Genomic DNA, 11,220 nt, shown 5'->3' with positions numbered 1-11,220 from the left:
CCGATAAAACACGTGCTGTGAGTTTTTTGAACGGCTTCAAAAACATTCTTGGAAAAGCGTGTGTCAAGAGAGTTCATAACAATTATGCTTTTGTGAACGTTAGAAATTAGCATACGAGAAAAACAGATTTCAGTTTCAGATGATGTATTGTCTAATATGCCTTTACCAGATTACTGTACTAATGGAATAGAGAATTTTTCCAGATGTGTATTTCACAACTGTACTATTAATTTGGTGCAAAAGTAAATTTACTGTGTGAAATTTGTTGAAAGAACATTAAATATGTTCCCACCATTTGTTGTGTCAGTTTCTGTGTTGATAATTAATTAATATTCATAAGTCACGAGCAGTGTCTTTATATCTGATAAAACACCGCATACTAATAAGGATGAGGTTTATCGATATAAAGTCACTGCACGTGATTTATTATCTACCATTTGATAGGTTAATGGGCTTATGAATTATTAATGAGTTTTTGAAGCTGGGATAACTGAGTGATAATCCCTTAAAGTAAATTTATTAAATGAGATAGGCTAACAGGTGATAAAAACCTCAATCGTCGCTGACCTAAAACTTGCCTTCGATCTTTTAGACGTGAATGAATCGAAATTTGTAGGCAATGAAATTTGTACATGATTTTTCAATTCATCGTTTCTAAATATTTAAGATGATATGAAATATTTTTATTTCACCTATTTATAGAGGTTTTTCTAATAATAGCAAAAACTTTTAATATGTTCAACAAACAACTTGGACGTGACCATCAAACGGCACCTTAGGCGCATGTGCAGTCAAACGCTGCCCCTGTGCGTCAGCCATTCGTTATGTTTGCTGTTTTTAAGCGTTATCTCAATTTGATTTTCTTGTCTTCGATCTTCTCTGCGGCCCAATTTTCTTCAGGTAAACATTTTGTTATTTTTTTTTGTTATTCGAAGTTTTTTTTTTTAATCCCAAAAATGCTTGGCAATAAGGTAGACCAAATACATTTGTCGATTCCCAGCTACACCTGTGCCTACACAATTTTCACGAGTCAGTGCATTCAATAGTACTGGTTTATTGTAAAGGAAAGTTCAGTGCTCATCGCCATAACCTTTTGGCATTGTATATCGTGTTCTCGGAATACGAATGCGATAACTGTTGTCGAGGGCTTGAGAACTACCCCTATGTGTTTGCAAGGATTTTCATGCAGCACGCTGGATTAATACATGCATACAGAAAGATAGTTATCATATTTAGCCTTTTCATAGTCAAGCTTCGTTCAGAGTATCAATAGTATTATTTTGTCTCAAGAGAGTATTACTGTATGATTTACAACATTACAGATTTCAAGCCATCAAACTCTCAGTATCGAAAGATTTAATATCAAATTCTTCTGCTTTTACTTTAGACTTTTTTACTTTAATTTTTTTCGCTGGTTTGGTTCATTTGGCAAGGTTAAGGGATAGCTGTTGTGAATATTGTGATTGAAATTTATTTAATCCCTAATTCGTACATACTTGATTTACATCAGTAATTGCCGTAAATGTAAAATCATGTTTTATTGAAACATTAGGCGACGACACAAGGAAAACGCTTTCATTACTTGCCACAAGTAAGGGACGTAATTTTTAAAATCATTCGCCTCTTATTCAATCGATCACTCAGTTTTTCTCGTGAAAAGAAAACCTCTCGGAATGGCCATAATAGACAAAAAACTGATTTCATGCGCCATTTCGTTTTCTTTTTCTTTCCATTCCTGTTGACTACGATCATCTTGTCTTCAGGGAAATATATTTATTATTAATGCCTCGACGAAATTAAAGTTTCCTCTGCTACTTTGCCGTAAAAATGAAGTGGTGATTCAATATGGAAATTTCACCTCTGGAAGATTGCAAACCTTGTAGTCAAGCTTTTGTCAAAGGTCAAAAAAGCGACAATCTTCCTAAAAGCCTCAAGAAGATTTGTAACAGGCAAAGCTAATGTCAAAGGATCTTGTTTTCTTACAGCAACGTGTTTTGGCGATTTATTTCAAAAGGACTTAAAGCCACCAAGTGCCTTTGTCTAAATACACTTTAACTTCGTGCGTCACCGGTCAATGTGTTGTAATTATAATATTCTATAGTCTTAGAGTGGATATATGATCATGACAAAAAGTTCGTCTGAATATGAGTATGGAAGCCTTGATATAATAGCCATTGTTTTCTATAGTTATTTCTGCTTTGATGAATAGACCTTCAGCACATAAGAGGGAAGATAATTAACCACACAAACCGATTGAGAATTGCAAAGTACAGGAAATTGCAATTTATATCCATCACAAACTGCGACATCTTTTATTAGATGTTGCAATTTAAAATTCGTACGAAACCCTATATACAATGATTACATCAACGGAAGATACATAGGAATAGATAAAAAGTAGATCATTTTGTGAACGACAAATACCACATTTTCAAGCTTGTCCACTCAGCTGTTGTTTCGGGCAAAGCGTTGCGTAACAAGAGCTAGTTACAAAATGTGCTAAATTATTCCTCATCTACCTTCTCGTTCTCTCTGTTTTTGTGTCTCTCTACTGGACTACAAATACGTAACTTACTCAGTTAACGGGCGAGGTAATTAACCAATAGGTAAAACAAAAAATTCCAAAAAGCAGTAAGTTGAACATAATAATTTCAATGTTTAGGCCAAATTTCTCAAGATGTACAACTTGAACCAGTCGATAATAAGTGGGTCGATGCCTCATCAGCCATCTTTCGACGGAATGACAAGGAATCTAAGTATAGTAGATCTGACACCTACCTTTGAGCTCTAACATGCGGGTGGGTAGAAATCTGAGGGCCTTGAAATTTGCAATTAGTATTTTTGACATTTTTTTTAACTATAGTCCGTTTAATAAAGGTGATGTATAATTTTTTTTAACACTCGAGTGAAAAAAAAAGTGTGTTGGTTCTTTCTCCTTTAATTTTCCTCTATCCCTTCAAGATGCAAGTCTGCTCTTGTTCGCGTGTATACTTCTTTACTCTCACCTGTCTTTTGAGGGATTCAAATGTGCTACATTTTTGTATAATTAATTAGTTGCGAGGTTAAGTGACTGTCATCAATTTGCTACAATACACATAAAGCCCGTTTTGTTCTTTCCAGAAGAAAACTGTCGATTCTGTGACCATAGCGCGACTAAAACCCTCTATGTCTATTGACTCATTAAAATTTTGATTGAACAAATTAAAGGTTCTCATTCCTTCAATTGAATCGAAGCTTATCAGCTTATCAGCTGAATTACAGTCTTATCAGCTAATCCGAATCGACTGGTTGCCGGTTTTCTGCGTGGTGCGTGACCTATGTTGCTAGTGCACAAAAACAAGCCAACCGTGTCGCCGGTGAGCAACAGAAAAGTTAACCACAGTTCAGTCAGTATTTATTCCATAGAGCAAACTAACAGGAATGTACCTTTGTCTAATTGGCCATCAGTCATGTCTGCGGATGTCAAGCGCAATCTCGTTTTATCTTACTTGTTTTTTTGATATTTGCCGCAGCCAACTTTTCTCTAGGTAAATACTCTTACTATTTCCTGTATATTAATGGTTTTTTTTTTGTCTTTTATATATTTTAAGTCCCAAAACTGCTTGGCAATTAGATGTTATTAGTTGGACCAAAGGCACCGGGCGATCCTCAGCGAAACCTGTGATCTCTATCGAAATTTACACCAAAACTACAATATATTTTTACACAAGACGTTTAATAGGCAGGCCTATTAACCTTCGTAAAGGCATTTGTAATAATCTATTGTAATCTAAGGTTTAAGCGACTGAAACCTTACAACGATTTTGTCATGCGATAACCTCATTTCTATAGCCTTGTACATTGTATATTCAGGAGAATTTTATCGCATTATTCGACAAAAACATTCCTCTTGTGTTTCTCACACCAGGAATAAAAAGTTCGGAAGAAGGATGGCGTCCTCTCAGACAGACATTTAAACAACGTCAGTTTTCAAAAGAAGAATTCTATTATCTGAACGTAACTCGAGTTGGAATGTTTACCTCGAACGACATGTTTGATTGCACATTTGAATGTGTGAGAAATACCCTGTGCCTTTCAATAAACATGGCCGCCTCTAGAGGAGCAGATGGAAAGCTTTGGTGCGAATTATTGTCTTCTGATAAGAACAGAGCCGACGCCGAGAACTACAGCCAAAACATGAGTTCGCATCATTTGTCTATTCGGGTAAGAACCTTTTTGATTCTGAAGCAGTATGTATCTCATTCGCATCAACACATAAACAGATGAAAATGACGCTCTGAACGGAAATGCTGTTGGTAATTCTAAAACTATATGCTTCATATGTCGCATCTACTGTTCAAGTATTCGTCGGTCTTAATGGTCAATATTCCTGACTTATTTCAGTCTCCATGTTCTTCTTCGCCATGTCAAAACGGAGGAACCTGCATCCCGAATTACGACTTCAACTCTTATGACTGTCTCTGTGCACAGGGTTTCGTGGGAGAATACTGTGAGAAAGGTAACTGATATGTCAGTATTCCCTCATCTCTTTTTCAGCGATTCGTGAGCACCAATTTCCCATCAGAAGTGGTTTTATTTAACAATCTCTTTGACCCTCAACTCCCTGAAAATACCTGATCAGATACATCACTGTACGCGCGCAGAATTAGTTTGATTATTTCATGCTCGAACGCTTCCTGCCATATTATTCGCATCTACGTTAGCGGTAGAGAAATATCAATTCGCTTGATACATAATCAAACATATGATACATAAAAAAAGTCAATTTTGAGCATAGCAACGCTTCACGACATTGGAAATTATTATCAACAGAATACCGAAGTCGAGGTTCGAACACGGGTAGTGGGTGGTTGACTCAATGTCCGAACTTTTGCGGACATCGAAATTCACGTGACACTACACGTGCACTTTATAGTTTAAAAGGTGATTGCAACATGCCCTTGAAATTTTTCGCGACTTTAATTTCCTTGGCCAAGACAATCTTCTTTTCACTATGGATATTATATCTCTTTATACTTTATATTAGCCCCTTACCGTACAACATTTACTTGATCGACGAACTGTTGAGGAACCTGGCTCTGAAACATTACTCCGCCGAACCAGTACTAACACTTATTTACTTTTCATTCGGGGACAACTATTACAAAAAAACTAATGGCGTAGTTACGACCCAGTTACGCCAATCTTTTCGTAGGTTTTATCGTACACCAATTTTTCAGTCAAATCAACGGCCCCAAACCTGGACTCTACGGTCGCTTAATTAACGACTGTATCGGCGCTATCTTCTCCGGCTACCAGAGAGGAGCTAATTCAAATTATAACAGTTGCCAATCACCCAGCCCTAAAATATACCTGGGAAATTTCCGACATTTGTTTGACTTTTCTAGATATCAAAGTTTCAACTGTACTGCCAATACTACAAACCTACAGACTCTACAGACTCACATCGTCACTTGTTGTATTTATCTTCACATCTATCCTACATCAAGAATTCTGTTCCTTTTCTCGCTTTCTTAGACTTCGTTGTTTATGTAGCGACGGCTCTGATTTTTCCGACAGTTCAGAGGCAATGTACCAGTTTTTTGATAAACGTGGCTATCCTGTTTCTGTTGTTAAAGTGGGCCACCAATACGCCCAACAAATTGATCGACAGTCAGCACTACAAACGGCACAGAAGGAAGATGCCTCACAGCTACACGGTGAAATTTGTCATTCTAAAAATCGTTTTAAATTACTTCAACATGATTCAGAGACTGGCTTGATCTTTTCGCAACTTTTACTTATTTCATTCAAACGTGAAAAAGACAACTTTTTGGTCAGAAGTTCATTACAAACTAATGACGAACCTGTAACTTTCAAATGCGGTCGCGCACGATACAAAACCTGTCCTTTCATTCACTACGTAGAGAAAACACCAAGACCCGGGGTTCCATTAAGATTACTGATCACTTCACGTGCACCCCTGCCAATGTCATCTATTGCATAGCTTGCACTTAATGCAAAAATATGGACATTGGCGAAACAGTATACGACTAGGTGACCGATCCCGAGGACAACTTCGCGACATCGAAAGGAATGGCAAAGGACGCATCCAAACCAGACCAGTCGCTAGACACTTAAATCTCCCTAATCATTTACATGGCAATCTGCAGCCTTTCCCTACATCTAGGCAGCTCGGAAAGTCGCAAAACTCTAGAGCAAAATAAAATCTTTCAAATCGGCGTTCTTAGTCCCTACGGCATCAACGAATGCTTTTCATTCAACTAATTTATTCTTGTCTTTCTCGTCACCATGTTCACACTAATAGCGTACCTCCATTTTCTGCATAAAAACACTTACATCCCAAATATCCTACCCGAGCTCTGACAAGGGGGCTAACGCTCGAAACGTCTGCTTTGAAACTCTTTACGAAAGCTAATTTTAATTATTAACCCAGTTGATATTTCCAAATCATCTTTTTTTCCCAAAGCCGTGAAGTCGTGCAAGGAATTGTATGAAATGTACAGGTAAGTTTGTTTCCTAACATGTTTTTTGTCACTTGAACTCAAAAACTATCATCAAGCAAACCATTTGACGAGATCACTTGTTTTTCTCGATGCAAATGATATCACATTATTACCTGAGCCTCTCCACCCCCCCTCCCCCTATGTTAGTAGAACTTTGTGTTAATGACATAACCCATTATGCAAACTTCTCTAATGCTTAAGCTCATCTTTGAAGACACATGCAACAACTAATACGTGCAATATTGTAAACGTTATTAAAGAGCAACAGCAACAAAAATGCTGTATTCTTCCCATTGTTGTCGTGTTTTCTTTCTACTATTGCGGTATAGTTGAGTAGACTGCGAGACTGGAAGAGACTGTTGAGCACGAGTGGTCTTTTTTCAGTGAAATGGAGCACTTGCGATGAGACATAAAATAACCTTCCCATCTCAGTTCCCCGTTAAAAGCGTTCTAAAGGGAAAGTCCCGATATTCGATAGGAGATATACATGTATAGAGCGAGAAGGAGAAGGCTGGCATTTTAGCAACAAATATTTATCTTTACTCTGAGAGGCACTCAAATCTACTTGTTTTTATTGTGGGACTGCATCTATCTATTAGATCATAAAGACAAAATCATTATTTTTGATACGTAAGTTAGGGTTCTTAATTATTGCAAATAGGTCTGATGTTAGTAAACTGGTCACCCTCCGTTTGGACTCCAAACCAGTCTCCGTTCTCTGTCACATGGGAGATTTTGGATGTGGAGATGGAGGATGGACGCCGGTCATGAAGATGGACGGCAATATGGTATATAATAATTAGAGCCGATTTATGGCACAGCCATAAATCTTGCAGCGTTATAAACTTAAACAGCATACAGGAAATATGAACTAATACAGATAGCATCAAGCTTGAAAAATACTCATAGGTCTATAAGAAGACAAAATTAGTGACTTGCACGTTTTCTTTTTCTTTTGACCAATTGAAAATACATTTTTTAATTAGTCAAAAAAACTCTTTGAGGAAGATGCAAGTTGAGATGATCATTCTAAGGTTGGAAACAACAATGGCGAGTGCTATTAGTTATGATAATACCAGTAATGAATACTAAAGAAGCAAGGAGGGGATTCTTTGACTCTTTTTGTTACAGACCACTTTTCATTACAATGCACATTACTGGAGTGATTATAAAGGATACAACCTCCCCGGAGGAGAGACTGGGTTCGACGAGCAGGAAACAAAGCTGCCCACCTACTGTAACACATCCTTCTCTAAGATCTGCCTCGGTATGAAGATCAACCAACAGCTCAGGTTCGTTGTCATTCACAAGCAGGCTGACTCTCTGCACTCACTGATCGCTGATGGGCAATACCGCGCCACCTCACTGGGTCGTGACAAGTGGAAAGAGTTGATTGGCTCGCAAGGCTCATTACAGTACAACTGCAACAAAGAAGGGTTCAATGCTGTTTGTAGTAGAAGTGAAAATTCTAAAACCAGAATTGGTATTGTTAGCAACAACCAGAATGAGTGTTCCTCGTGCGACTCAAGGATCGGATTTGGCACAGGTGGTAACCCTGACGATTCGAACACTAGTGGTAATGAGGCAAGTCGAAGTGGTGTGGATAACGGGATAAAACATATCAAAGCCATGGGATACATCCTGGTACAGTGATGAATTAGAAAAACTCAGCTTATAAAACAGAATTTGCATGCTTTGGTAATCGAATATGTCCACATTGTATGAGTCGTTTGAATCTGTACCAGCGAAAGTTAATAATTTATCCGTTTAAGCTACAATTGTCAGCTGATACCTATTTCTCTTGTTATTTAAAACATCATTCTTACAATTTCAAAGGCTGGAAAAACCAATCTAAGTCCTGGAAAATTCCTTGAAATTTGTTTCTGAACAAGGGCACGAAGATTCGTCGTTTCTCAACCTCATTCCTGCCTTTAGCATGCCAAAATTACCTCATCATTCTTTTTAAAGGATTGAAATGAAAAAAAAAATGTTTTGTAGCCTAAATGTTTATGTGAACGATTATTCATTAGAATAGAATACCCTGCTCCAGAGGACTTTTCCGTTGTCCTCAGCGGAATAAACCAGCGATTGAGTAATTTTTAATATAAGGTTAACTGATAAGCGTAGAATGTCCAGAACCCATACCCAGAAAGTCTGACGGGATGCTAATCTAATAAAATCCTATGTGGCACCGAAATGCAATGATACTTGAATGTAACTTTCCTCCTTAACTCTTGATGCCTATTGCGTCTTTTTACCACATTTCCTTATTCCTGTGCAAGCCCGTATCCCTGGGTTATTTCCGCTCTGCCTATTTATCCACCCTTCTGCTTGACTCTGACAATTTCATATCTCCGGCTGGCTCTGAAATTCATATCTATAGTTAGTTACTGGTAAGCATGTCTTCTTCTCTCGCGATCAGTTGATCTTTTATAGGCTTGAGGGAAGAAATAGAAAAGATCCAAAGGTTTTCTCCGGTAGGTATAGAAAAACGGGAAAACTTGGTATTTCCCATCGAAAATAAATGATTATTCTTCTAACTTCCGCATTATCAAAATTCATAGCTCCTTTTCCTTTTTATTAAAAGCTGTTATTGTTGTTTCTCCCATCGTTAGTTTCTTTTACTCTGGTTGTAATTAGCTATTGGTCTCTCAAGTACCGAATACCAGCATCATGAAAAGAAAGTTGACAATTTAGAGTAGCAAATAACTTCTGAATAACAGCATCAACAAACGAAAGATGGCCATAAGCCTGTTTATGGCCTTAAGCCCAATTCACTTAATTAATCTTTGTGTTAAATAAAGCAAATGCTGTTAACGTAGGCTTTGGATTTAGTTCAACATCACTATAAAGTAAAACTTGATTTATATGTCAGAAAATTTATCCGGGGCAAATATTGACCTTAACATATCACTTGCTTTGATATACTAAGTTTTCAGAAAAGCTATACTTTGCTGAATACCAAAGTGAGGAGTAATTTACTTTCAAGGGAAAAAATCATCCCCATCAAATTTTCTAGTTTTCACTTGTTTTTCGTCCTTCTTTTTGAAGATACTCCTTCTACAACGTTGCTGAAGAAACAATCATCCCTATATTAATCCCATCACAAACCACGTTTTCACTAACCCTCGAGAAAAGTGGTCACGGATTTCGCCTGATTTATCGTTTGTCGAGAACTTCCTTTCTTCAAGGATTGCAGGACGACTTTTATATCTAGTAACTTCTACTTTATTGCCCTCTTACTCGCTGCTGTTCGGCCAATATTGTTATGAAAGACGTCTCCGCGATGCAAATATTTCAAGAGCACACCTACATCGCGATTCGTCAACTTAGTGAAATTATCTCCGTGTCTGAAAAGGTTGGAATAACTTAAATAGCACGGAATGTTTTGGAGGTAAAATCCAAATCAGAGATCATAAATTAATGACATTTTGCCGACAGTGCAAATAGGAACGTCTTCCAGATGTAAATATTTCAATATCACACCTAGACAGCAGCATAAAAACTGATTGACATCGCAGCTAACATTTTTCTTGCTTCTGTTTGATCATCGCGGGTGACAGATGCTCCTTAGAATGTTGATAACGGTCCGAAGACACTGTGACCAGGTAGTTAATCGATAGACGGAACAAAGAACTGTCATACTTTACGTCAATAATGAATTACGTGATCTTTCCTAAAAGACAGGCGAGAAGAAATAAAATTATCTGGTCCGAAAAATGAGCTGGCACATGTAATAGGTACTCATTACGGATGTCTAACTCAGGCTATCGGATGGCCATCCTATTTTCATAAGTTAGCAAAAATTTTTTCTTGTTTTATCGCGAAACAAGTAATGATATAGATTTCAGATTAACAATACAACAACACGGTGCAAGACTATAATCCTAAGCTAACCTCAACTCCCATTAAGATAAATCGAACGCACATCAGTAATCTTTGATTGTGACTTCCGTGTAGCTAATTACTGATGCAGAACATTCACGAAAATACTATCTTCATTAGCGATTGGTTGTCACCTAAGAATACATTGTTTTTGTAACCTGCCAATCTTCCATCATCGATTACACCGTTTTCAACATTAAATATTTGCTTAAAATAAAGAAAGAAATATCGTGTACACTGCTAACAACTTCATACGAAAGTCAAGGCAGACAAGTTTATACCTTGAGATATTGTGTTTCTCCCTCTTTCCAGGTATTGGACAATACTCCTGTTAAAGCTTAGCCAGAACACTTTTCTCCACGTTTCAAAATTCCCAAATAGACTTGGAGGAAGGCTATTATCTCACGCAAATAAGAAAACCTTTTTATTTCTGGATATTCATAAATTACCTCGCGTAAGACTAATGTCTCTTGCCTCATTTGCCCCGCTAGTAATTGATTCAATCTTTATTCCTCTTCCATTCATGAACCATGAATTGTAACCGCAGAATGAGTTTCAATCCATTTTCCATATGTATGTAATCTAAGTAGTTATAGGGTACAATAAGTTAATTCAAATGGTTGTAACACGGTCCCCTTTCGGCAAAATACTTTTTGTAGTTCCAAGCACCCCCATTACGCACTTGATTCGAATAATGCCCCCCCCCCCCCCCCCATCATTTATCGCTGTGATGTGCATAGCCTGCTAAAATAATAGACTGAAATAATCTACAACAAAAAAAGAGGGACGGATTAAAAGTAAAAACAAAAAATGTTTTTTAGATACGACC

At 37.4% G+C, this 11,220-nt stretch overlaps 1 protein-coding gene across 1 annotated transcript; it reads left to right on the top strand.

The window, feature by feature from the left end:
- Positions 1-818: 818 nt before the first annotated feature.
- On the top strand, positions 819-9,250 carry LOC131795929 (uncharacterized). The gene is made up of 6 exons (XM_059113538.2): positions 819-900; positions 3,908-4,203; positions 4,384-4,498; positions 6,470-6,506; positions 7,168-7,294; positions 7,638-9,250. The coding sequence occupies exons 1-6, from the start codon at positions 825-827 to the stop codon at positions 8,157-8,159; spliced, it is 1,173 nt and encodes a 390-aa protein (XP_058969521.1). The 5' UTR covers positions 819-824; the 3' UTR covers positions 8,160-9,250.
- Positions 9,251-11,220: the final 1,970 nt, after the last annotated feature.

The sequence above is a fragment of the Pocillopora verrucosa genome, chromosome 7, assembly GCF_036669915.1.
Source record: "Pocillopora verrucosa isolate sample1 chromosome 7, ASM3666991v2, whole genome shotgun sequence".
In the NCBI taxonomy this organism is placed as follows: Eukaryota; Metazoa; Cnidaria; class Anthozoa; order Scleractinia; family Pocilloporidae; genus Pocillopora; species Pocillopora verrucosa.
This window is presented reverse-complemented; position numbering and strand designations above follow the sequence as displayed.

Bases quoted from the DNA above. Each gene is read 5' to 3' on its own strand.
- LOC131795929 (XM_059113538.2), top strand. From the start codon at position 825: ATGTTTGCTGTTTTTAAGCGTTATCTCAATTTGATTTTCTTGTCTTCG. The intron at 901-3,907 runs GTAAACATTTTG...TTCTCACACCAG, and splicing joins TGCGGCCCAATTTTCTTCAG to GAATAAAAAGTTCGGAAGAA. The intron at 6,507-7,167 runs GTAAGTTTGTTT...TATTGCAAATAG, and splicing joins GAATTGTATGAAATGTACAG to GTCTGATGTTAGTAAACTGG.